General features: G+C 47.0%; 1 protein-coding gene across 1 annotated transcript; it reads right to left on the reverse strand.

Moving 5' to 3' along the window:
• Positions 1-8,680: 8,680 nt before the first annotated feature.
• EAF2 (ELL associated factor 2) lies at positions 8,681-25,034 on the reverse strand. The gene is made up of 6 exons (XM_069732628.1): positions 24,844-25,034; positions 23,147-23,241; positions 21,138-21,274; positions 20,643-20,788; positions 10,452-10,664; positions 8,681-9,039 (listed from the first exon to the last, which is right to left on the reverse strand). The coding sequence occupies exons 1-6, from the start codon at positions 24,926-24,928 to the stop codon at positions 8,993-8,995; spliced, it is 723 nt and encodes a 240-aa protein (XP_069588729.1). The 5' UTR covers positions 24,929-25,034; the 3' UTR covers positions 8,681-8,992.
• Positions 25,035-25,223: the final 189 nt, after the last annotated feature.

The following is a 25,223-nucleotide window of genomic DNA, read 5'->3' on the forward strand; positions in this document are numbered from 1 at the left end:
CTTTAGGACAATTCTTTTTGTGTTTTTTTTATTTAAGACAAATTAAATGAAGATAATAATAGCAAACAATTTGTGTTTGCAATCATTTTCAGGACGAAACTGAGTATTATCTGACAGAATTGCAGGGGTGTCAATACTTTTGGCCATGACTGACTGACTGTCTCTGTCTGTCTGTCATTATATATATATATATATATATATATATATATATATATATATATATATATATATATATATATATACACACACACATACATACATACATACATACACACACATACATACATACATACACACACACATTATATACACTGCTCAAAAAAATAAAGGGAACACTAAAATCCCACATCCTAGTGGAAATGAAGCTCAGTAGTTGCATTGTCCTGCATTAGGAGGAACCCAGGGCCAACCGCACAAGCATATGGTCTCACAAGGGGTCTGAGGATCTCATCTCAGTACCTAATGGCAGTCAGGCTACCTCTGGCGAGCACATGGAGGTCTGTGCGGCCCTCCAAAGAAATGCCACCCCACACCATTACTGACCCACTGCCAAACCGGTCATGCTGAAGGATGTTGCAGGCAGATCGCTCTCCACGGCGTCTCCAGACTCTGTCACATCTGTCACATGTGCTCAGTGTGAACCTGCTTTCATCTGTGAAGAGCACAGGGCGCCAGTGGCGAATTTGCCAATCCTGGTGTTCTGTGGCAAATGCCAAGCGTCCTGCACTCACACAATCCTCATGGAGTCGGTTTCTAACCGTTTATGCAGACATATGCACATGTGTGGCCTGCTGGAGGTCATTTTGCAGGGCTCTGGCAATGCTCCTCTTGTTCCTCCTTGCACAAAGGTCCTGCTGCTGGGTTGTTGCTCTCCTATGGCCCATCCACGTCTCCTGGTGTACTGGCCTGTCTCCTGGTAGCACCTCCAGCCTCTGGACACTACGCTGACAGACACAGCAAACCTTCTTGCCACAGCTCGCATTGATGTGCCTTCCTGGATGAGCTGCACTACCTGAGCCACTTGTGTGGGTTGTAGAGTCCGTCTCATGCTACCACGAGTGTGAAAGAACAACCAACATTCAAAAGTGACCATAACATCAGCCAGAAAGCATTGGTACTGAGATGTGGTCTGTGGTCCCCACCTGCAGAACCACTCCATTATTGGGGGGAGTCTTGATAATTGCCAATAATTTCCATCTGTTGTCTATTCCATTTGCACAACAGCATGTGAAATTGATTGTCAATCAGTGTTGCTTCCTAAATGGACAGTTTGATTTCACAGAGGTTTGATGTACTGGGAGTTATATTCTGGTGTTTAAGTGTTCCCTTCATTTTTTTGAGCAATATATATATATATATATATATATATCATACATTGTAAAACAGTACACTCTGCTCCCACATACCCATGTTAGGTTGGGGGTTCTCCAGGTTGAGGACTAACGGGTTGCATTGGCCAATGGTATCACAGGGCTTGCGGACTTTTGTACGGGAGAGTGTCATCCTAGTGAGTAGGGATTTACCCTGTGAGTCCTGTTTTCTTGAGGCTGTGCTTGGTCTATACCCCCAATCTTCACCAGTGTTCCACCCAACCCACTGACGACAATATGTGATAAGTTCCAAAAAAGCTTGTAACTGCTTAGGTCCTTTTGGTAGAGGAATGGTCTTTATAGCAAGTTTCCTTTCATCCGTTAGGTGTTTCAATTTTGGAGAGAGACAATGGCCTAAAAACACGACTTTAGGCTGACACCACTGGACTTTGTTGAGGGACACCTTACAGTTTTGTTGTGCAAGATGAAGAAGAAGACGGAGACTTGACTCTTCAGCGATCGCCTGATTAGGACAGCATAGTAGGAGATCATCCACATATTGAAGGAGAATCTCCACGGCTGTAGACAAGTGGCAAGGGCCTGAGAGAAATGACTTGGTGAGTTCTGTGCTCCTTGTGGTAAGACCGTCCAGATATATTGTGATCCTCTGTAAGTGAAAGCAAACAGGTACCAATCTTCTGGATGCAGTGGTATGCTGAAGAAAGCATTGGCCAGGTCTATGACAGTGAAACGTTCTGCATCTGATGGTATTTCCGACAGCAATGTTTGTGGATTGGGCACAATGGGACTTTCTAGTACAGTTGCTGCGTTAACAGCCCGGAGATCTTGAACCATACGATACTTTGGGGCTTCTCCTTTTAATATCCTCTTCTTTACCTGAAACAAAGGCGTGTTACAGGGAGAGTTACATTTGACTAGTGCCCCGTTCTCCAAGAGAGTCTTGATTTGAGTGGCCAAAGACTCTTCCTGGACAGATTTGAGTGGGTATTGGGGCACCCTAGGAAGTTGAGCTCCAGGTTTAAGAATGACCCGTACCAGGGGCACAGCAAGACGTCCAATATTTTCAGGGCCAGTAGACCATAGAGTAGATGGAACTTGTGACATCACTTCTGGCGGAACACTCGAGCCTGTGTTAGCAGCTTCACCCATCATCATAAGCAGAGGTGCAGCTTGAAGTTGACACTCTTCGTTCGGATCGAGCAGGTCAGTGATGGTGATGGTGAGACCATCTGATGAATAGGCAATGCTTGCTCTCAGCTTTTGGAGAAGGTCTGCTCCCAGAAGGTTGGTAGGACAAGTGGGGGACACCACTAGAGGCATAAACACATCTTCGTATGGTCCAACCTGTATCTTACGGGTGAGCTTGTTAGAAGTAGACTTGCCATCCACTCCCACACATGTCACGGCTTCAGAGGATATCAGATCGGGAAAAGGCAGGTCTTGTAATCTGATAACACTTCTGGCTGCACCTGTATCCACAAGAAACGGTAAGGGTTTGCCTTGAATGTTGATAGAAGCCAAAGTAAGAACAGATACCACTGATGCATATCTTAGAAAAGAGTACTGGGAGTATATACCCTATACATTTGGACACTATCAGAATCACAAGGACACTCCGCAACTTTATATCCTACAACAAACTATGGAGTAAACAGTCCCATAAAAGAGTGGTAAAAATGTAACAATAAATTTTATTGACAATCAATTAAATAAGAAAGATAGATACAGGCTGACATAAGATCCAGGCATGGTACATGTACAGGGGACACAAACTACTGTAATCACGACATGGGCTCAACGAGTGGATCACTGAGTAATGCATATAATATAGCATACATCAAAAAAAGTGCTTAGTGCAAGATAAAGTGCCAGAGTATATGCGGATCAATCCCTACAAGTAAGTAAATCTCCATGTGGTCTATACCATACATATAGTCAAAGGGAGAAAAGTGATATGGAACCGCTCATCTTACCCATCAATGTATGCTAGTGTGTGTCTGGCAGCCCCGACGCTTTAATTTAATCGATTGTCAATAAAATTTATTGTTACATTTTTACCACTCTTTTATGGGACGGTTTACTCCATAGTTTGTTGTAGGATATATAGAAGCCAAAGTAGTGGACACAGGCTTGCCCTTGTCCGATCGGGTACTTAGATCCATCAGAGCTGCAGTGTGATTGACATCTGGATGCATCTGAGCTTGTGCTGGTCATTCGTAGTATTGGTCATTGTAACGAGGATAGTTGAAATCGGCGATTATCCTCGTTGTAATTCCCGAACCTGCGTCTTGAAAAAGGGGCCCTACAATCCCGTTTTCGGTGACCTGGGTTGCCACAATTGAAACAGACATCTTTGCTACAAGGTGATAGAAGTTTCTGGTTTTGATATTGCACATCAGTCCACAGAATATGAGTCTTTTTGTTCGAGGTTATCGATTTCTCAGGGAGTGTTTTTTCGAATCCCTTAGCTATTGTTAAAACATCCTTAGGATCCAATGTAGTATATTCATGTCTGATTGCTTGAAATTGCTTCCTCAAGGCTTTCCGAAGGCCTTCAACAAAAGAGGAGACGAGCAGTGTCTGTTGAACTTTTATTTGGTTACTGAAGCCAAGGTCATTAAACCTTTGGGCTAAACGAGCATGATATCTCTCCACCGATGCCCCTGGTTCCTGCGTGATATCCTTGAAAGATGTTGACTGATCAGCCAACTTATCCGAGGCCCAGGTCTTAATTTGTTGGCAGAACAAAATACCAGAGTCCCATGTGGTGTCACTGGCAAGTGAGGCATCATTGAATGCGATCTCCATAACAGGCCAATATGCATCGCCCGCTTTAAGATTTGCCAGGGACATGAGATCTTGCCACGTGGCTGAGTAATTCCTTTGGATTTGAAGCATGCTTCTGTAGAAAGGCATCGGCTGTTTTTCTGGATCTGGAGCTTAGTTCAACAGAGTAGCAGCTTGCTGGGGTGTAAACTTGACGTAGAGGATGGGCTCCTCAGACATGAGCATTGGCACTGTTGGTGGTGGCACCTGAGGCGGGAGTAGAGATGGCACCAGGAGTACAGATGTAATCCCTTGTGTATGAGGAGCAGGAGGAGGTAACCGTCCTGGAATGAGGGGCTCTATTTGGGCAGCTCCAGTATCATGGTGTGGGGTCTAGGTGACGCAGGCAGTCTTAAAAGCTTTAACAGTCCTGTCCTCATTACTAATTAACCTGATTTCAGAGAGGCAGCAAATGCTTAGGGGGCTACACTTGTTTATTATAATTCCAACGATTTCCCTTGTACATGCATGAACAGGGAAACGAAAAATGCAAACACCAATGGCAGGAATTGTCAAGGTCTCAATCTGCTCACTAAGGTTTGCATACTCTAAAATGCGAGTTATTGCTTAACGAAGTTGTTGAGCACGAACGTCTGGATGAATAGGGTCAAAAGTAGGGGTCACAGCGTGTATGATCATTCTACACGGAAGATTGCCAGCTTTAGTCACCGCTATGTCCCCAACAGCTATCTGACCACGTGACTCAACAATGATTTGACTGTCAGCTTGGATAGTCGCCCCTCTTACTTACACTATAGCTCTAGCTACACCTTCATTGTGCTCTAACCAAGAATTGGCAGCATTAACAATAGCGTCTGTCTCCATTGTTGTTATGTCACCCTTTCCCACCACTAACAAGGGTCCCTCAGGAAGTTCTTTTTCAAAAATAGGTTGCAAACATTCCCTCCCCTTTGTGCTTCCTGTGCTATTGGTACCCCCCCTCGCAGATTGAGCCCCCCTTGATACAGTTGCCACCGTCCCATACAGGTGTGCACTTGGCTGCGAGAGAGCCTGTGAGGTACCGGGTATAGGGTTAGGTAGACTGCGTGAGATTGCTGTCGTAGTGGAAGCATTGGGAGGAGAGGCCGTTGCTTGGAGCATCTCATGTGGGTGTGCGGCTAAATTGGCAGTGGAAGTGACAATAGAAAGGGTCGGTGCCGTGGATGATCCAGGTGGGAGGATTGCTGCATTGGAAGCCACTGAGACGGGAAACATGGGTAAAGCTTGTTCACTTCCCGAAGGAATATAGTATTGGCCGTTAGTGGTCATTACTGGATAACAAGGATTTAGTGATGTGGTGTGTAGCCTTAATCTGAGATGTTCACCACCAGGAGCAGCACATTTGCCATCCACAAAATGGCTGCCGTTAGAACTAACACTTTTGCCATCCACAAAATGGCTATTAGAATTAGCACATGGCCCATCCACAAAATGGCTGCCGCCAGAATTACATTTGCCATCCACAAAATGGCTGCTGCTAGAATTAGCACATGGCCCATCCACAAAATGGCTGCTGCCAGAATTAGCACATGGCTCTGGGCCACCATTATACGGTGGTGGCCGCTCACAAGATATATTTTTGTAATACACAACTCAAAACTCTACCCTTTTTGTTCCTTTCCTCTTCTACCCAATTTTCTCTATACAAACTTTCAAAGACTCTTTCCCATGCCCTAGCAGTAGACAACAATCCATCATCTTCTTGGATACCTTTCCTTTCTTTCAAGACAATCTTCCACTCCAGCGGCTGTAACCTCCCCCCTTCTGGCATTCCACACAACTTCATGAGCTTTTTACATTGTTTAACATGACTCTTCCCTTCACGAGTCGCTACTAATGTACACGAGTCTATCTTGCCATCTGAATTTGGCTTCGTGCCAATATGGCAGAACTGCAATAATTTCTCCATCTTTCTATAGATATCTATATCTCTATCAAGATAACAAACACCAAACAAACAATAAGACGGGGGAGAGGACTCAAACCTGAGATTCTAAAGAGAACTGAGTCTGCAGCACTCAGTTCCTATTCCTTCTTGTCACGTGGCCCCTGTCTGACTTCCGTGTTCCATACTTTGCAACCAATTATTCCCTACTTAATCAAATTATTCCTAAATTACCAGGCCCCGTGCTAAGTCATTTCACTCGAAGTCACAAGACAAAACTACATTTATTTATTTGGCTCGAACTGAGTCATCTCAGTCCAAGTTTAACGGGCCCCTCCCAAGCCGAATCAATTCACTCCAGGTCCTAGTCTCTCCTATATAGAACTGAAAATCGTATCACAGGTGACAAACCATGTACTGTACCATAGACAATATATATTTTATTCAAAAACGCTGAAAAATCCACTTGCTTCTTAACTACCAGTCATCTCCCCTCTTCACAACACGTAACAGGCAGTAGGCAACTAAAACATGTGGCGGTTCTTGCAATTAAATGACCAGCAGCGGAGAGACCCTTCTGCAGTCTTACAGATACCGCGAAAACCGGACACGGTCAGGCAATCTGCACAGGATACCCCGAAGGACACAGGTGAAGACTACAGATTATAAAAATCAGCAGACTTACAGTGTTCTGATAAGGAGGTGATCAGTCTCCAGGTTCGGGGGTATTCAGCGCGTCCTGCTGTTCCACTCGCCGATCCTCAGGGTTCAGGGCTCTTCCTCTGCTGGCCCCATGTTGGGCGCCAAATATGTTAGGTTGAACAATTAATAAAATGTTCACTTCAGTTGCCTACTCCTGGCCTAATGGGTATTGATCAGGTGTACACTAAAGAAATAACATATGACACACACAGTCAGATGTAAATTCTCCTTGATCAATCTATGGCTCAGCTGCAAGAAGATTTAGGCAGAACAGATTTATATAACCCTTGTAAGGGGGCTCGGTTAGCTCTAAAATGGGAGTGATCAGATGTATTCCATTGGTTAGTGGATTGGGCATAGAGCAGGTCCGTGGGTGGATCCATGAGGTCATCAGGGTGGGTTGGTCCATGAGGTCATCAAGGTGGGCGTCACTGTGGGTGGATCCATGAGGTCATCAGGGTGGGCGTCATCTTGGATACCAGCACATGGTATGCTGAGACAGGAAATGGCAGCCATCTTTAGGGTCTCACTTTTGATCTGAGAAAGCTTATGTAAGGTTAAACAATACATGTTATGGGTTGCTTCTCTCAATCTTTTACGTCTTGAGGTTAAGTATTTGATCTTATGGCTCTCCTCAACACCCATATATATGTTTTAGGCAAAAAGCCGTCAGTGATTATTCTATGCAGCACCCATGCGTAGATTTGAGGGCCTACAATCCAATGTTCCCAGAATTATGAGCACAGCTCAGGAGGCAGATTACGATGCAGGCGATCCCAGGGCAGAGGCTGTGCCTCCCCAATATGCCGCCTCGCACGGACGCTCCCCGTCCTCAGAGATGTGGAAACCTCAGCCACGTTCTGCTTTCCATCAGATGTGTAATTGCTGGATTGTACGCCGCTCCGGGGTCGCTCCTAATTGTAGGACGATGAAGCATTATTTTAATGACTATGTTTGTGCTTTTTATGCGTCTCGCAGATTTCTGCTCCAGTTACACAGAAGGCGAATGACAATGAATTTAAAAGAGTCCGCACTACCCCTATATACCCTCCGCAGGCGGCCTTTATGTGCAGATATCCCAATAGCTAAATTAGTAGGACAAGCGAAATCTGTCATCTGCCAGAGACTGATCGGACAAGAAGAAAGATCTGCCCCAATGATGGAGAATATGAACGACGACCACATTATATAAAAGCTCAGAACGGACGACGATTCTCCTAATATCCATGGGTGGAAATGACGGACGCAGAGCAACATTCTCTGAGCGTGGTCAGACATCGGTGTGCCCCCATGTGGGCCCAGCATGCACCCATTTAACCCATTACCACCTGTAGATGCTGCCTGTAAATAAAAGGAAGACTTAATTAATCAAATATATAAAGCAGAGTCCAAACCGGCCAGTAGGGGGCAGACCGCGCACAGTGCCGGCTTACAGTTTCGCTCTTTTTCAGGGCAGGGGTCTCATTAATACACATTCTCCCTACGAGTTTGGTGCCATTATGCATCATTGCTAAACCCCACACCTGGGGAAACCATCAGCATGTCGTCCACGAGGAAAGTAACCGAACTTCACAGTAAGCAAGAACTCTGGCACTCAGGACAGAGAAGGGAAACAAATAACATCTACATTTGCCTCCAGTACCAGTGTCGCCCCTCCTCTGCGCTTTGCTGACCCCAAACCCCCATCAAAATCCAGCAAGGACACATCATGTGACTGCTGCAGACAATCAGTGATTGACTGCAGCTTTCACCTTCTGAGTGGAAAATGCCGGATGTCTATGCCGGTAAAAGGGTTTTTTCTTACACAAATTTGGGCTTCAGAACAGTGACGTATAGTGCTGGTGAACCCCTTAAATTACCATAACCAGGCGCCGGCCCTTTATTTTGTTCCACTCACACTTCTCAGAGCGCCCAAGGTAAGAAGGTCGCAGTGAAGAGCAGGAGATAATCGGACTTTATTGCACTTTGGTTTTTTTCCAGTTAGAAAAATAAACACTGATTTAACCCTTGCAGTGATGGAGGACGGGGGCTGCGCCGGCCCACGAGGGTCTTTATTGCTTCACAGTCAAAAAGGAGAAAGAAACACGGCAGCAATATCTGGTCCTTGAGTGAGAAGAGGCAGTGATTGGAGGCGGCCGCTGAGGACGATCCCTTCCAGACAAGGTGCCGGGGTAGGATCAGAGCGATCCGCTTGGTCATTGTGATCTAGTGCAAAACAGACGCAGGAGGGAAGCGTCAGCTCCGGGGATCAGTCATCGCTGTCACTGCCGGACTCGCTCAGCTGCAGGTCATTCCCTGAAAAACAATGCGGAAATGAGAGAAATCACATTCATCAGATCAGGGAAGAGCAGCTGCAGTGAAAAGCACAGACGAGCAATTAGAAGGGAACTCATTGGGCCCATAATGGGCCCCTCCACAAGAGACTCAGTGCTAAGCGCTGGTGCAATAATCTGATATAAAGGCAGCAGCAGGTCTGAGGTGTGAAAGGGGTGAGCCCGAATCTGGGGCAGGCAACCCTCCGCTGCAGGGTGCGGCCATTACCACCGCGCTGGAGATTAGGTGACAAATGGTAATGACACGGCAGGAAACTGCGCCGACCGATCTCACAGCATCTGATACATTTATACAGAGGTCCAAGAGGCCCAGAGAAGACACCAAGGACCGGAGCGTAGCACAAACCGAACCAGAGAGTCAGATAAGAGAGAAATAGAGCGCAGGCAGCCCAAAGCAGGAGATCAGCACAAAAACAGTAATAATCGAGGTCAGTGAGACCACCCCTCTATACAGGGGAGCTCATCACGCCCCGGGGGGCTATACCGGCCCCCAATAATGGACGGTAAATCACTCTCGACCACAGGCAGAGCGCGGCAATGAAGACAAACGCAGAAAGTGCGCAAAAAGGTGGAGAACAGGAAGCAACTCAGGATGCAAAACCTTTCACATCGGCCATTACATTGGGAGACCGAGCGGCCGAGCTGCAAAAATACAGGGAACAACCTGAACCCAGCCCAAAAAAGGGGCAGCGGTCCCTGGTGAGGAGCCTGGCACCCCACTATAGACCACCGACATGCACTCTCCATATCTGTGCACTGACCACTATGGCTCCCGACCCCCGGACGGGCCCCTGGCTTCTATCCATGATCACAGGATTGGGTGCTAATGATTCACTATGCTGGACCCTCTTTCCTCTAACACCATCTGTCGGAAGACCCCATACAGCTAAAGGTCCATTGATACAAGCGGATGACTGGACATATGGAGACGAGCCTCTTGCTACTCATCGTCCCATATTGACATCCCGGCGACGTCCCGACGAGCAAACACTCATTCATCGAGTTATAGATGATTTGTAGTGGAATAAAAAAGTCCCTGTTCTCGGCAGCACATTGCTGCGAATAAACCGGATGTGCTGCCGATAACCTGAAGCCACAGGTGACAATCATTGTATCAGTAGCCGCTCTGTTCCCAGCACTTTCGGGAGGCAAATGACCAGTATGGAACCAATGGGCGAATCCTGCCACTAATGTGTCCATGGAGAGTATGTGGGGGGCTCCCACCTCCGGGATGTGCGGCTCTGCCCCGACACCCCCAGTGGGCATTAGATCGTCCATGGCTCTCCCTCCCCGTGTATCATGCACTACCAGGAAGCCCTTCTGCTTGTGTGACCAGGAGGCACTCGCCCACATATTGATGCCGGTGACACGTACTCAGGGTGCTCAACAGCTGCTTGCTGCCATCCTGAGGATCATTACTCCCACTCTCCACGCTGGACTGCGGCACTTGGGGGGCCGAGTGTGAAGATTTGTTCTCCTCGTCGTCGCTGGAGCTGTCCTCACTGCTGGAGGACGACGAACTCTTGGACTCGGATGAACTGTCGGAGCTGCTCATCTGCTCGATGACACTGGCCTCCGCCATCAGCTCTGCAGAAAGACAGAAAGTAACATGAAACGTTCCTGCTCCGCCTGGACCAATAAGGCGGCAGCAGTCAGGACGGGACCCTTCCCCGCGGTCCCTCGAATTGTATGAAAAGCACTGAACGGGTGGTCCGAAGTCCGAAGTAATTTTCCTCCTAAATCTCTATTTTCTAATATAATTGCATTAATTATTCCCGATCTTTCCCTAATGACTATTATTCTATTTTTTCCCCTACTTCCTTTTTGATGACGCTTCGTTTGAGAATCCCCAGTGCATGCTGGGATACTCAAACGACGTGTCATCGGTTGGTAGAGGCTGCGGTCACTGCCCCTGCGCTCTTCCTAAAAGATGCATCATCAGTGACCTCTGGGGCTGGTCGAGTCCCTGCATGCTGTGCACAATGACAGTGCGCTCTCTGCTGCTTGCTCAGATATGCAGTAACAAGCCGACACCAGAGCGCACTGTCAGTGTGTGTTTTAAGTCTACCCAGCTCACAAGGACCAGTGTCGACCCCAGAAGTGACGTCATTGGTCTCTGCACACTAGGTGTTCTGACACTGCTCTAGTGCCGGCTCATTATTGCTCATCTGAGCAGACAACAGAGAGCGCACTGTCATTGTGCACATCACCAAGCTCACAGGCACTCACCCAAGATCCTGAATGAGCTGCACCGAGACACAGATTTATTAATTCAGGTATATTACAAAAATAATTTAGCTTTTGGCATTTAAATTAGGGGGATTTATGAGGCAAATTAATTTGGACTTTATAGCTACACAAAAGGTTGTATATTTGTGGAGACACGGGGTTCAGCTAGCCACAACCGCATGTACCAGGGATCGTCCCACCGAACGCCCGATCTCCTTTGATCATGGGTTTAACACTACTCAGAACCACAAAACAGGCAGATAACACGGAGAACAATCCCAGCAAAATACCCAAAGATGGTGCAAAATTACAGGGTCTCACCCTCCCGCTGACTCGCCGGGATAATGGCAGATGTTTTAGAAAACACCAGTGATTGTCTTACTGCTGTCTCTAACATCATGTCCTCCCTCTATCTGAAAATGAACCTGTCAAAAACTGAACTCCTCGTGTTCTCTCCCTCTACTAACCTACCTTTGCCTGACATTGCCATCTCCGTGTGTGGTTCCACCATTACTCCCCTGCAACATGCCCGCTGCCTTGGGGTCATACTTGATTCCTAGCTTTCATTCACCCCCCACATCCGATCACTGGCTCGCTCTTCTTATCTGCATCTCAAAAATACTTCTAGAATTCGCCCTTTTCTTACTTTTGACTCTGCAAAACCTCTTACTGTTTCACTTATTCATTCTCGTCTGGACTGATGTAATTCTCTACTAACCGGCCTCCCTCTTACCAAACTCTCCCCGCACCAATCTGTCCTGAATGCTGCAGCCAGGATCATATTCCTCACCAACCGTTACACCGATGCCTCTACCTTGTGCCAGTCATTACACTGGTTACCCATCCACTCCAGAATCCAGTACAAAACTACTACCCTCATCCACAAAGCGCTCCATGGCTCAGCACCACCCTACATCTCCTCTCTGGTCTCAGTCTACCACCCTACTCGTGCCCTCCATGGCTCAGCACCACCCTACATCTCCTCCCTGGTCTCAGCCTACCACCCTACCCGTGCCCTGCATGGCTCAGCACCACCCTACATCTCCTCCCTGGTCTCAGTCTACCACCCTACCCGTGCCCTCCATGGCTCAGCACCACCCTACATCTCCCTGGTCTCAGTCTACCACCCTACCCGTGCCCTCCATGGCTCAGCACCACCCTACATCTCCTCCCTGGTCTCAGTCTACCACCCTACCCGTGCCCTCCGCTCCGCTAATGACCTCAGGTTAGCATCCTCAATAATCAGAACCTCCCACTCCCGTCTCCAAGACTTTACACGTGCTGCGCCGATTCTTTAGAATGCACTACCCAGGATAATACGATTAATCCCCACAGCTTTAAACGCGCTAAAAACGCATTTGTTCAGACTGGCCTACCGCCTCAACGCATTAACCTAACTATCCCTGTGTGGCCCATTCAAAATTTTTACCATAATCAGGTTCCTCACATGTTCTCATACACTTTATGCAGTTATTAGCCCTCTGTGTTTGTCCTGCTACATACTTGGGCCGATAACCGCTTCATGCAGCTTTACATGAACACCCGAGCCTTACACTATGGCTGGTCCAAACAGCGAATGCAATTGTTACTATCCACCTCTCGTGTCTCCCCTTTTCCTCATAGTCTGTAGCTTGCGAGCAGCCGGACCCTCACTCCTCTTGTATATGTTTTGATCTATGTGATTATTGTTATGCTGTAATGTCTATTGTCTGTACAAGTCCCCTCTAAATTGTAAACTGCTGCGGAATATGTCGGCGCTATATAAATAATTATAATATTTTTATCTGTTACTTCAGAGCTCCCAGGGCAGACTGCCCCACTAGTGGCACGCACACAGAGAGGAGGTAACGACAAGCGTAGGGAGATGACAGTCCATTCAGGTACAAGGCCAGGTGACCAGAAGGACACAACCTGGCTTCTCCAACCATCTCCATGGAGCCAAGCAGGTCCCACTCCTGGCCCCCACAAACATATCCATGGTACTCAGGTGACCAGTGGGTCCAAATCCTGACTACCCCAAACATATCCAAGGATTTGCGATGATCAATGGAGCAGATCTGTATTCTTTCAGCCGGGGCCGTGGTCAACAAAGCTGGCATCCTGTAGCATGTCAAATCTGTGCCCCTCATGATGGAGCCTGTTGTGAATTCTGTGGCAGAGCTCCCTCCTGTGGTCACAAGTGGTACTTCGGCTGGTTCTCTCTGTGAGCTTCCGTTGGTGGAGGAAAGTGGTACTGCGGCTTCTGAGTTTCCTTCCTCAGGTGATGTGGTGAAGTCGTTAGGTGCTGCTCTATTTAACTCCACCTAGTGCTTTGATCCTGGCCTCCAGTCAATGTTCTAGTATTGGACCTGTTTCCTCCTGGATCGTTCCTGTGGCCTGCTGCTCTGCATAGCTAAGTTCCTCTTTGCTATTTGTTTGCTGTTTTTTTCTGTCCAGCTTGTCAATTTGTTTTTTACTGCTTGCTGGAAGCTCTGGGACGCAGAGGGTGTACCTCCGTGCCGTTAGTTCGGTACGGAGGGTCTTTTTGCCCCCTTTGCGTGGTTTTTGTAGGGTTTTGTGTTGACTGCAAAGTTACCTTTCCTATCCTCGCTCTGTTCAGAAAGTTGGGCCTCACTTTGCTAAATCTATTTCATCTCTACGTTTGTCTTTTCATCTTAACTCACAGTCATTATATGTGGGGGCTGCCTTTTCCTTTGGGGTATTTCTCTGAGGCAAGGTAGGCTTATTTTCTATCTTCAGGCTAGTTAGTTTCTCAGGCCGTGCCGAGTTGCATAGGGAGCGTTAGGCGCAATCCACGGCTGCCTTTAGTGTGGTTGGAGAGGATTAGGGATTGCGGTCAACAGAGTTCCCACGTCTCAGAGCTCGTTCTTGTTTTTTGGGTTATTGCCAGGTCACTGTATGTGCGCTGACCTCTATGTCCATTGTGGTACTGAATTACCTTTCATAACAGTACTGGAGGCCAAAAGTACTAATGATTCCCAATAGAGGGAAAAAAGAAGTTCTGAGACCATTTTTTTTTCTTTGCACTGTGTTTTGCCTTTTTTTTCCCCTAGACATTTGGGTGGTTCAGGACACAGGTGTAGCAATGGACATTAAAGGTCTGTCTTCATGTGTGGATCAGCTCACGGCAAGAGTACAAAGTATTCAAGACTTTGTGGTTCAGAATTCTATGTTAGAACCGAGAATTCCTATTCCTGATTTGTTTTTTTGGAGATAGAACTAAATTTCTGAGTTTCAAAAATAATTGTAAACTATTTCTGGCTTTGAAACCTTGCTCCTCTGGTGACCCAGTTCAACAAGTTAGGATCGTTATTTCTTTTTTGCGTGGCGACCCTCAGGACTGGGCATTTTCTCTTGCGTCAGAAGATCCTGCATTAAGTAATATCGATGCATTTTTCCTGGCGCTCGGATTGCTGTACGATGAGCCTAATTCTGTGGATCAGGCAGAGAAGAATTTGCTGGCTCTGTGTCAGGGTCAGGATGAGATAGAGGTATATTGTCAGAAATTTAGAAAGTGGTCCGTACTCACTCAGTGGAATGAAGGTGCGCTCGCAGCTATTTTCAGAAAAGGTCTCATTGAAGCCCTTAAGGATGTCATGGTGGGATTTCCTATGCCTGCTGGTCTGAATGAGTCTATGTCTTTGGCCATTCAGATCGGTCGACGCTTGCGCGAGCGTAAATCTGTGCACCATTTGGCGGTATTACCGGAGCTTAAACCTGAGCCTATGCAGTGTGATAGGACTTTGACCAGAGGTGAACGGCAAGAACACAGACGTCTGAATGGGCTGTGTTTCTACTGTGGTGATTCCACTCATGCTATTTCTGATTGTCCTAAGCGCACTAAGCGGTTCGCTAGGTCTGCCACCATTGGTACGGTACAGTCAAAATTCCTTCTGTCCGTTACCTTGATCTGCTCTTTGTCATCGTATTCTGTCATGGCATTTGTGGACTCAGGCGCTGCTCTGAATTTGATGGACTTGGAGTATGCCAGGCGTTGTGGGTTTTTCTTGGAGCCCTTGCAGTGTCCTATTCCATTGAGAGGAATTGATGCTACGCCTTTGGCCAAGAATAAGCCTCAGTACTGGACCCAGCTGACCATGTGCATGGCTCCTGCACATCAGGAGGTTATTCGCTTTCTGGTGTTGCATAATCTGCATGATGTGGTCGTGTTGGGGTTGCCATGGCTACAAGCCCATAATCCAGTATTAGATCGGAAATCCATGTCTGTGTCCAGCTGGGGTTGTCAGGGGGTACATGGTGATGTTCCATTTCTGTCAATTTCGTCATCCACCCCTTCTGAGGTTCCTGAGTTCTTGTCTGATTACCGGGATTTATTTGATGAGCCCAAGTCCGATACCCTACCTCCGCATAGGGATTGTGATTGTGCTATCGATTTGATTCCTGGTAGTAAATTCCCAAAAGGTCGACTGTTTAATTTATCCGTGCCCGAACACGCCGCTATGCGCAGTTATGTGAAGGAGTCTTTGGAGAAGGGGCATATTCGCCCGTCATCGTCGCCATTAGGAGCAGGGTTCTTTTTGTAGCCAAGAAGGATGGTTCACTGACACCTTGTATAGATTACCGCCTTCTAAATAAGATCACGGTTAAATTTCAGTACCCCTTGCCATTATCTGATTTGTTTGCTCGGATTAAGGGGGCTAGTTGGTTAACCAAGATAGATCTTCGTGGTGCGTATAATCTTGTGCGTATTAAGCGAGGCGATGAGTGGAAAACTGCATTTAATACGCCCGAGGGCCATTTTGAGTATCTAGTAATGCCATTCGGACTTGCCAATGCTCCATCAGTGTTTCAGTCCTTTATGCATGACATCTTCCGAGAGTACCTGGATAAATTCCTGATTGTGTACTTGGATGACATTTTGATCTTCTCGGATGATTGGGAGTCTCATGTGAAACAGGTCAGAACGGTGTTTCAGGTCCTGCGTGCTAATTCGTTGTTTGTGAAGGGATCAAAGTGTCTCTTTGGTGTCCAGAAGGTTTCATTTTTGGGGTTCATCTTTTCCCCTTCTACTATCGAGATGGACCCTGTTAAGGTCCAAGCCATCCATAACTGGACTCAGCCGACATCTCTGAAAAGTCTGCAAAAGTTCCTGGGCTTTGCTAATTTTTATCGTCGCTTCATCTGTAATTTTTCTAGTATTGCTAAACCATTGACCGATTTGACCAAGAAGGGTGCTGATTTGGTCAATTGGTCTTCTGCTGCGGTGGAAGCTTTTTAAGAGTTGAAGCGTCGTTTTTCTTCTGCCCGTGTTGTGTCAACCAGATGTTTCTCTTCCGTTCCAGGTCGAGGTTGATGCTTCTGAGATTGGAGCAGGGGCTGTTTTGTCGCAGAGAAGTTCTGATTGCTCGGTGATGAAACCATGCGCCTTCTTTTCCAGGAAGTTTTCGCCTGCTGAGCGAAATTATGATGTGGGCAATCGAGAGTTGCTGGCCGTGAAGTGGGCATTCGAGGAGTGGCGTCATTGGCTTGAAGGCGCTAAGCATCGCGTGGTGGTCTTGACAGATCATAAGAACTTGACTTATCTCGAGTCTGCCAAGCGCTTGAATCCTAGACAGGCCCGTTGGTCGTTATTTTTTGCCCGTTTTGACTTTGTGATTTCATACCTTCCGGGCTCTAAAAATGTGAAGGCGGATGCTCTGTCTAGGAGTTTTGTGCCCGACTCTCCGGGTGTATCTGAGCCGGCGGGTATCCTCAAAGAGGGAGTAATTGTGTCTGCCATCTCTCCTGATTTGCGGCGGGTGCTGCAAAAATTTCAGGCTAATAAACCTGATCGTTGCCCAGCGGAGAAACTGTTTGTCCCTGATAGGTGGACGAATAAAGTTATCTCTGAGGTTCATTGTTGGGTGTTGGCTGGTCATCCTGGCATCTTTGGTACCAGAGAGTTAGTGGCTAGATCCTTTTGGTGGCCATCTCTGTCGCGGGATGTGCGTACTTTTGTGCAGTCCTGTGGGATTTGTGCTCGGGCTAAGCCCTGCTGTTCTCGTGCCAGTGGGTTGCTTTTGCCCTTGCCGGTCCCGAAGAGGCCTTGGACACATATCTCTATGGATTTTATTTCAGATCTTCCCGTCTCTCAAAAGATGTCAGTCATTTGGGTGGTCTGTGATCGCTTCTCTAAGATGGTCCATTTGGTACCCTTGTCTAAATTGCCTTCCTCCTCTGATTTGGTGCCATTGTTTTTCCAGCATGTGGTTCGTTTAAATGGCATTCCAGAGAATATCGTTTCTGACAGAGGTTCCCAGTTTGTTTCGAGGTTTTGGCGAGCCTTTTGTGGTAGGATGGGCATTGACTTGTCTTTTTCCTCGGCTTTCCATCCTCAGACTAATGGCCAGACCGAACGAACCAATCAGACCTTGGAAACATATCTGTGATGCTTTGTTTCTGCTGATCAGGATGACTGGGTGTCCTTTTTGCCTTTGGCTGAGTTCGCCTTTAATAATCGGGCCAGCTCGGCTACCTTGGTTTCACCGTTTTTCTGCAACTCTGGTTTCCATCCTCGTTTCTCTTCAGGGCAGGTTGAGTCTTCGGACTGTCCTGGTGTGGATACTGTGGTGGACAGGTTGCAGCAGATTTGCACTCATGTAGTGGACAATTTGACTTTGTCCCAGGAGAAGGCTCAACGTTTCGCTAATCGCAGACGCTGTGTGGGTCCCCGACTTCGGGTTGGGGACTTGGTTTGGTTATCTTCTCGTCATATTCCTATGAAGGTTTCCTCTCCTAAGTTTAAACCTCGTTTTATTGGTCCGTATAGGATTTCTGAGGTTCTTAATCCTGTGTCTTTTCGTCTGACCCTTCCAGATTCTTTTTCCATACATAACGTATTCCATAGGTCATTGTTGCGGAGATACGTGGCACCTGTGGTTCCATCTGTTGATCCTCCTGCCCCGGTTTTGGTGGAGGGGGAGTTGGAGTATATTGTGGAGAAGATTTTGGATTCTCGTGTTTCAAGGCGGAAACTCCAGTATCTGGTTAAGTGGAAGGGTTATGCTCAGGAAGATAATTCCTGGGTCTTTGCCTCTGATGTCCATGCTCCCGATCTTGTTCGTGCCTTTCATATGGCTCATCCTGGTCGTCCTGGGAGCTCTGGTGAGGGTTCGGTGACCCCTCCTCAAGGGGGGGGTACTGTTGTGAATTCTGTGGCAGAGCTCCCTCCTGTGGTCACAAGTGGTACTTCGGCTGGTTCTCTCTGTGAGCTTCCGTTGGTGGAGGAAAGTGGTACTGCGGCTTCTGAGTTTCCTTCCTCAGGTGATGTGGTGAAGTCGTTAGGTGCTGCTCTATTTAACTCCACCTAGTGCTTTGATCCTGGCCTCCAGTCAATGTTCTAGTATTGGACCTGTTTCCTCCTGGATCGTTCCTGTGGCCTGCTGCTCTGCATAGCTAAGTTCCTCTTTGCTATTTGTTTGCTGTTTTTTCTGTCCAGCTTGTCAATTTGTTTTTTACTGCTTGCTGGAAGCTCTGGGACGCAGAGGGTGTACCTCCGTGCCGTTAGTTCGGTACGGAGGGTCTTTTTGCCCCCTTTGCGTGGGTTTTGTGTTGACCGCAAAGTTACCTTTCCTATCCTCGCTCTGTTCAGAAAGTTGGGCCTCACTTTGCTAAATCTATTTCATCTCTACGTTTGTCTTTTCATCTTAACTCACAGTCATTATATGTGGGGGCTGCCTTTTCCTTTGGGGTATTTCTCTGAGGCAAGGTAGGCTTATTTTCTATCTTCAGGCTAGCTAGTTTCTCAGGCCGTGCCGAGTTGCATAGGGAGCGTTAGGCGCAATCCACGGCTGCCTTTAGTGTGGTTGGAGAGGATTAGGGATTGCGGTCAACAGAGTTCCCACGTCTCAGAGCTCGTTCTTGTTTTTTGGGTTATTGCCAGGTCACTGTATGTGCGCTGCTGACCTCTATGTCCATTGTGGTACTGAATTACCTTTCATAACAGGAGCCATGATGTCTTGGCTGCTGTCCTGTAGAGTCTCTGGTTCTTTGAATATTTGGATGTACATCTGTCTCATGTTACAGAGGCATACAACCTCTTTTTATAGCTAACAAGTGTCCTCCAAGTCAGCATCACAAGTAAAGGGGAATAATGGTGACGAGATCAACTCGCATTACTAAATGATTTAATCTATTCGCAAGTCAACAAGCTAGCTGGCCTGGACAATGTGTAATCAACATATCAGCAACCATCTGGGTTCAATGACCATGTATCACTAATCATCTAATTAAAAAATATCAATTTAACTTACAAGAAGAGTCAACATTTCAGACTCTTGACCAACAAGAAAGAAACAAATTTAAAAGTTAAGATATACGCAAGTCTATTCCTCTTGGCTTGCAGAAAATAGATGTCTGGTTAATTAAGATAAAATGCTGTGTTGTCACCATATTAATTCACATTGAGACTCTAAAAGCATATACAGAACGAATACCATACCCAATAAACAAGCAAACACTGACTGCAGAGCAGAACATGGCCTGAAAGTCATTGTCACTGTCTGTCCCTAATCGCCATTATGGAGAGCTCCCTGCATGCAGATCCTTACAACTCACATTGAGATCAGCTATTAAATGTATGCAGGGAGCTCCCCCTAGTGGTGACTGCAGACAGGATCTTATCATGCATCTCTGTATACAGGGAGCTCCCCCTAGTGGTGACTGCAGACAGGATCTTATCATGTATCTCTGTATACAGGGAGCTCCCCCTAGTGGTGACTGCAGACAGGATCTTATCATGTATCTCTGTATACAGGGAGCTTCCCCTAGTGGTGACTGCAGACAGGATCTTATGTATCTCTGTATACAGGGAGCTCCCCCTAGTGGTGGCTGCAGACAGGATCTTATCATGTATCTCTATATACAGGGAGCTCCCCCTAGTGGTGACTGCAGACAGGATCTTATCATGTATCTCTGTATACAGGGAGCTCCCCCTAGTGGTGACTGCAGACAGGATCTTATCATGTATCTCTGTATACAGGGAGCTCCCCCTAGTGGTGGCTGCAGACAGGATCTTATCATGTATCTCTGTATACAGGGAGCTCCCCCTAGTGGAGGCTGCAGACAGGATCTTATCATGTATCTCTGTATACAGGGAGCTCCCCCTAGTGGTGACTGCAGGCAGGATCTTATCATGTATCTCTGTATACAGGGAGCTTCCCTCTAGTGGTGGCTGCAGACAGGATCTTATCATGTATCTCTGTATACAGGGAGCTCCCCCTAGTGGTGGCTGCAGACTTTAAGAACTTTTAATATAACTCAGTTTATAAAGTTACTGATGCTGGATGTGCAGTGTTACAGAATATTAAGAAGTACAGATTTACAGGGGCACGGTACCTCGTTCTATGTCATCTATTGGAGATGTGGGGGACAGTTTTCCTAGAGGGGAGGAGGTTTTGCCGCTGGTTGGAGTCTTGCTTGCATTTCTCATCTGTTGCTGCTGTTGTTCGATGCGAGACTGGATCTTACTACTTCCTTCAGCTCTGCAATCAAAGACCAAATATAAGATGGAGGTTGCATATTCAAACAAATACTAATAATGTGAATTGCAGCACATATCATGTCTTAGGGATCCCCTTATTATTGAAGTGATATCTCTAAGAGACGCAGACTTTACAGCAATCAGAGGAGCTCGGCTGAAACATAGAAAGAAAACAAGAACATTGACATCACCACAAACTGCAGAAAGGAACAAAGTTACTGTTTAAGGCCAATCAATAATCCAGAAAAGGCGATAATGCAGCAACTACAAGATCCCACCGACACCAGAATGTCATCTGTCAGCAGCGGACGAGGGGGAAATACAGAAAACACAAAGATCTGACACCACACCTGATCTTCTTCACACTGATATTACTGTTCAGCTTCTCTAAGCGGCACTCGCCAGTGTCATGATTTACTATCAGGATACATTCCCGCAGGTACGGACGCTTCGAGCCTTTAAATACTGTAAAAGGAGTGGTGGATCCCTGAAAACAAGGACGAAACATCAGGAACAAACAAATATCATCAGCACTGGACAAAACTGCTCTAATACTAGCCCCTATACACAAGAATATAACTACTATAATACCGCCCCTATACACAAGAATATAACTACTATAATACCGCCCCTATACACAAGAATATAACTACTATAATACTGCCCCTATGTACAAGAATATAACTACTATAATACTTCTCCTATGTACAAGAATATAACTACTATAATACTGCCCCTATGTACAATAATATAACTGCTATAATACTGTTCCTATGTACAAGAATATAACTACTATAATACTGCCCCTATGTACAAGAGTATAACTACTATAATACTGCTCCTATGTACAATAATATAACTACTATAATACTGCCCCTATGCACAAGAATATAACTACTATAATACTGCTCCTATGTACAAGAATATAACTACTATAATACTGCCCCTATGTACAAGAATATAACTACTATAATACTGCCTCCTATGTACAAGAATATAACTACTATAATACTGCCTCCTATGTACAAGAATATAACTACTATAATACTGCTCCTATGTACAAGAGTATAACTACTATAATACTGCTCCTATGTACAAGAATATAACTACTATAATACTGCTCCTATGTACAAGAGTATAACTACTATAATACTGCTCCTATGTACAGGAATATAACTACTATAATACTGCTCCTATGTACAAGAATATAACTACTATAATACTGCTCCTATGTACAAGAATATAACTACTATAATACTGCCCCTATGTACAAGAATATAACTACTATAATACTGCCCCCTATGTACAAGAATATAACTACTATAATACTGCTCCTATGTACAGGAATATAACTACTATAATACTGCTCCTATGTACAAGAGTATAACTACTATAATACTGCTCCTATGTACAAGAGTATAACTACTATAATACTGCTCCTATGTACAAGAATATAACTACTATAATACTGCCCCCTATGTACAAGAATATAACTACTATAATACTGCTCCTATGTACAGGAATATAACTACTATAATACTGCTCCTATGTACAAGAGTATAACTACTATAATACTGCTCCAATGTACAAGAATATAACTACTATAATACTGCTCCTATGTACAAGAATATAACTACTATAATACTGCTCCTATGTACAAGAGTATAACTACTATAATACTGCTCCTATGTACAAGAATATAACTACTATAATACTGCTCCTATGTACAGGAATATAACTACTATAATACTGCTCCTATGTACAAGAGTATAACTACTATAATACTGCTCCTATGTACAAGAATATAACTACTATAATACTGCCCCTAATTACAAGAATATAACTACTATAATACTGCTCCTATGTACAAGAATATAACTACTATAATACTGCTCCTATGTACAAGAATATAACTACTATAATACTGCCCCTATATACAAGAATATAACTACTATAATACTGCCCCTAATTACAAGAATATAACTACTATAATACTGCTCCTATGTACAAGAATATAACTACTATAATACTGCTCCTATGTACAAGAATATAACTACTATAATACTGCCCCTAATTACAAGAATATAACTACTATAATACTGCTCCTATGTACAAGAATATAACTACTATAATACTGCTCCTATGTACAAGAATATAACTACTATAATACTGCCCCTATATACAAGAATATAACTACTATAATACTGCCCCTATGTACAAGAATATAACTACTATAATACTGCTCCTATGTACAAGAATATAACTACTATAATACTGCCCCTATGTACAAGAATATAACTACTATAATACTGCCCCCTGTATATATATGACCGTATCTGGCGCGTTGCTGGACATTTACCTCCAGATTGGGGAGGGTTATGGTCACCTGCTCCCCTTTCCCCACCACCAGGTCTCCTTCGCAGGACGTATCGATGGAGGCCGGCTTGAAATCATCTGGAGAAGATGAGCAGATGTCAGTGTGCAGTGGGCGGCAGCAGAGGCTTCGGGGAGGTCGCAGTGCACAGAGGCCACAGTCCGCTGATGTCAGAGCGTTTTCAGTCGGGGAAATGTCGGTGGTCGGTCAATGTGCACTGGAGTCACAGTAACGCTGCGTCCACTCTGATGTCCCAGTCCTGCTCACACTGCTGAGTGTCCGCTACAATGTGTCAGTGCAGGAGGCATATTGTGGTGTTGCATTTAGCTGGTGTAGACTGATACACTGTAACAAGCTCTCTGCTGTGAGCTGTCAGTGGCTGCCGACAGCTATTTCAGGGGCTGTCAGGTGCTGGCAACACATGACTGGGCGCACAGCTGCTTCCTGGGCGCTGTCACAGTGGGGCCCGCGGGTCTCAGAGGCCGTCAGTGACCGGGGACTCATTTCCTGCACCATTTATTAACCTAAAGCGCTGAAGAAAAATATCTGAACGTTTTTAATTATTTACTTATCAGAAAACCTGTGGAAAATGACCAGCACCAACAGTCCCGGACCCCCTGCCCGCCCCCAACAGTCCCGGACCCCCTGCCCGCCCCCAACAGTCCCGGACCCCCTGCCCGCCCCCAACAGTCCCGGACCCCTCCTGGCACCAACAGTCCCGGACCCCTCCTGGCACCAACAGTCCCGGACCCCTCCTGGCACCAACAGTCCCGGACCCCTCCTGGCACCAACAGTCCCGGTCCCCAGGCCCGCCCCCTCCTCGCTTGGCGACAACAGACCAGGGGCCCCCTCCTCGCTTGGCGACAACAGTCCAGGGGCCCCCTCCCCGCTTGGCGACAACAGTCCAGGGGCCCCCTCCCCGCTTGGCGACAACAGACCAGGGGCCCCCTCCCCGCTTGGCGACTACAGTCCAGGGGCCCCCTCCCCGCTTGGCGACAACAGACCAGGGGCCCCCTCCCCGCTTGGTTACAACAGTCCAGGGGCCCCCTCCTCGCTTGGCGACAACAGACCAGGGGCCCCCTCCCCGCTTGGCGACAACAGTCCAGGGGCCCCCTCCCCGCTTGGCGACAACAGACCAGGGGCCCCCTCCCCGCTTGGCGACAACAGTCCAGGGGCCCCCTCCCCGCTTGGCGACAACAGACCAGGGGCCCCCTCCCCGCTTGGCGACAACAGACCAGGGGCCCCCTCCCCGCTTGGCGACTACAGTCCAGGGGCCCCCTCCCCGCTTGGTGACAACAGTCCAGGGGCCCCCTCCCCGCTTGGCGACAACAGTCCAGGGGCCCCCTCCCCGCTTGGTTACAACAGTCCAGGGGCCCCCTCCCCGCTTGGTTACAACAGTCCAGGGGCCCCCTCCCCGCTTGGTTACAACAGTCCAGGGGCCCCCTCCCCGCTTGGTTACAACAGTCCAGGGGCCCCCTCCCCGCTTGGTTACAACAGTCCAGGGGCCCCCTCCCCGCTTGGTTACAACAGTCCAGGGGCCCCCTCCCCGCTTGGTGACGACAACAGACCAGTGGCCCCCTCCCTCCCAGTGGCCCCCTCCCTCCCAGTGGCCCCCTCCCTCCCAGTGGCCCCCGTCCGGTGACAAGCTCCCCTCCCCCCCAGCAGCTGTCAGCGCCCCTCACATCTGATGGTGTGGAATCCGCAGCGCGGCTGCTTCTCGAAGGTTTCCCCGAGCTTCAGCACTCGCTCCTTGACGGCACCGTTCATGGTCGCGGACACCCGGCACCAATCATCCGCCCTCAGACAGCCGGTTATTACACCGCAAGCCTTGAAGCCAGACACCGCGGGGTGGAGCCTGTCCGCACACAACGCTCATTGGTCCCTCAGCAGCGAAGGATAACCTGATTCGCTGTAATGTTGTGACGTCAAGTGTTAACTGCGCCTCTCTATTGGCTCCAGAAAATGAGATATAGAAAACAAAGAGGATAAACATGTCCAATAAACGTGTCCTCAGAGCCGCCGCCATCTTTCTGATTACCACACACAGACTAGCAGCGGTTGT

This window comes from Ranitomeya imitator, chromosome 7 (genome assembly GCF_032444005.1).
Source record: "Ranitomeya imitator isolate aRanImi1 chromosome 7, aRanImi1.pri, whole genome shotgun sequence".
Taxonomy (NCBI): Eukaryota; Metazoa; Chordata; class Amphibia; order Anura; family Dendrobatidae; genus Ranitomeya; species Ranitomeya imitator.

Excerpts from the sequence above, each read along its gene's own strand:
- EAF2 (XM_069732628.1), bottom strand. The coding sequence starts at position 24,928 with ATGAACGGTGCCGTCAAGGAGCGAGTGCTGAAGCTCGGGGAAACCTTC. Across the intron at positions 10,665-20,642 it reads AATAGATGACATAGAACGAG|AGCTGATGGCGGAGGCCAGT; the intron begins GTACCGTGCCCC and ends GTCTTTCTGCAG. Across the intron at positions 9,040-10,451 it reads GCAGCTGTTGAGCACCCTGA|GGAATGACCTGCAGCTGAGC; the intron begins GTACGTGTCACC and ends ATTGTTTTTCAG.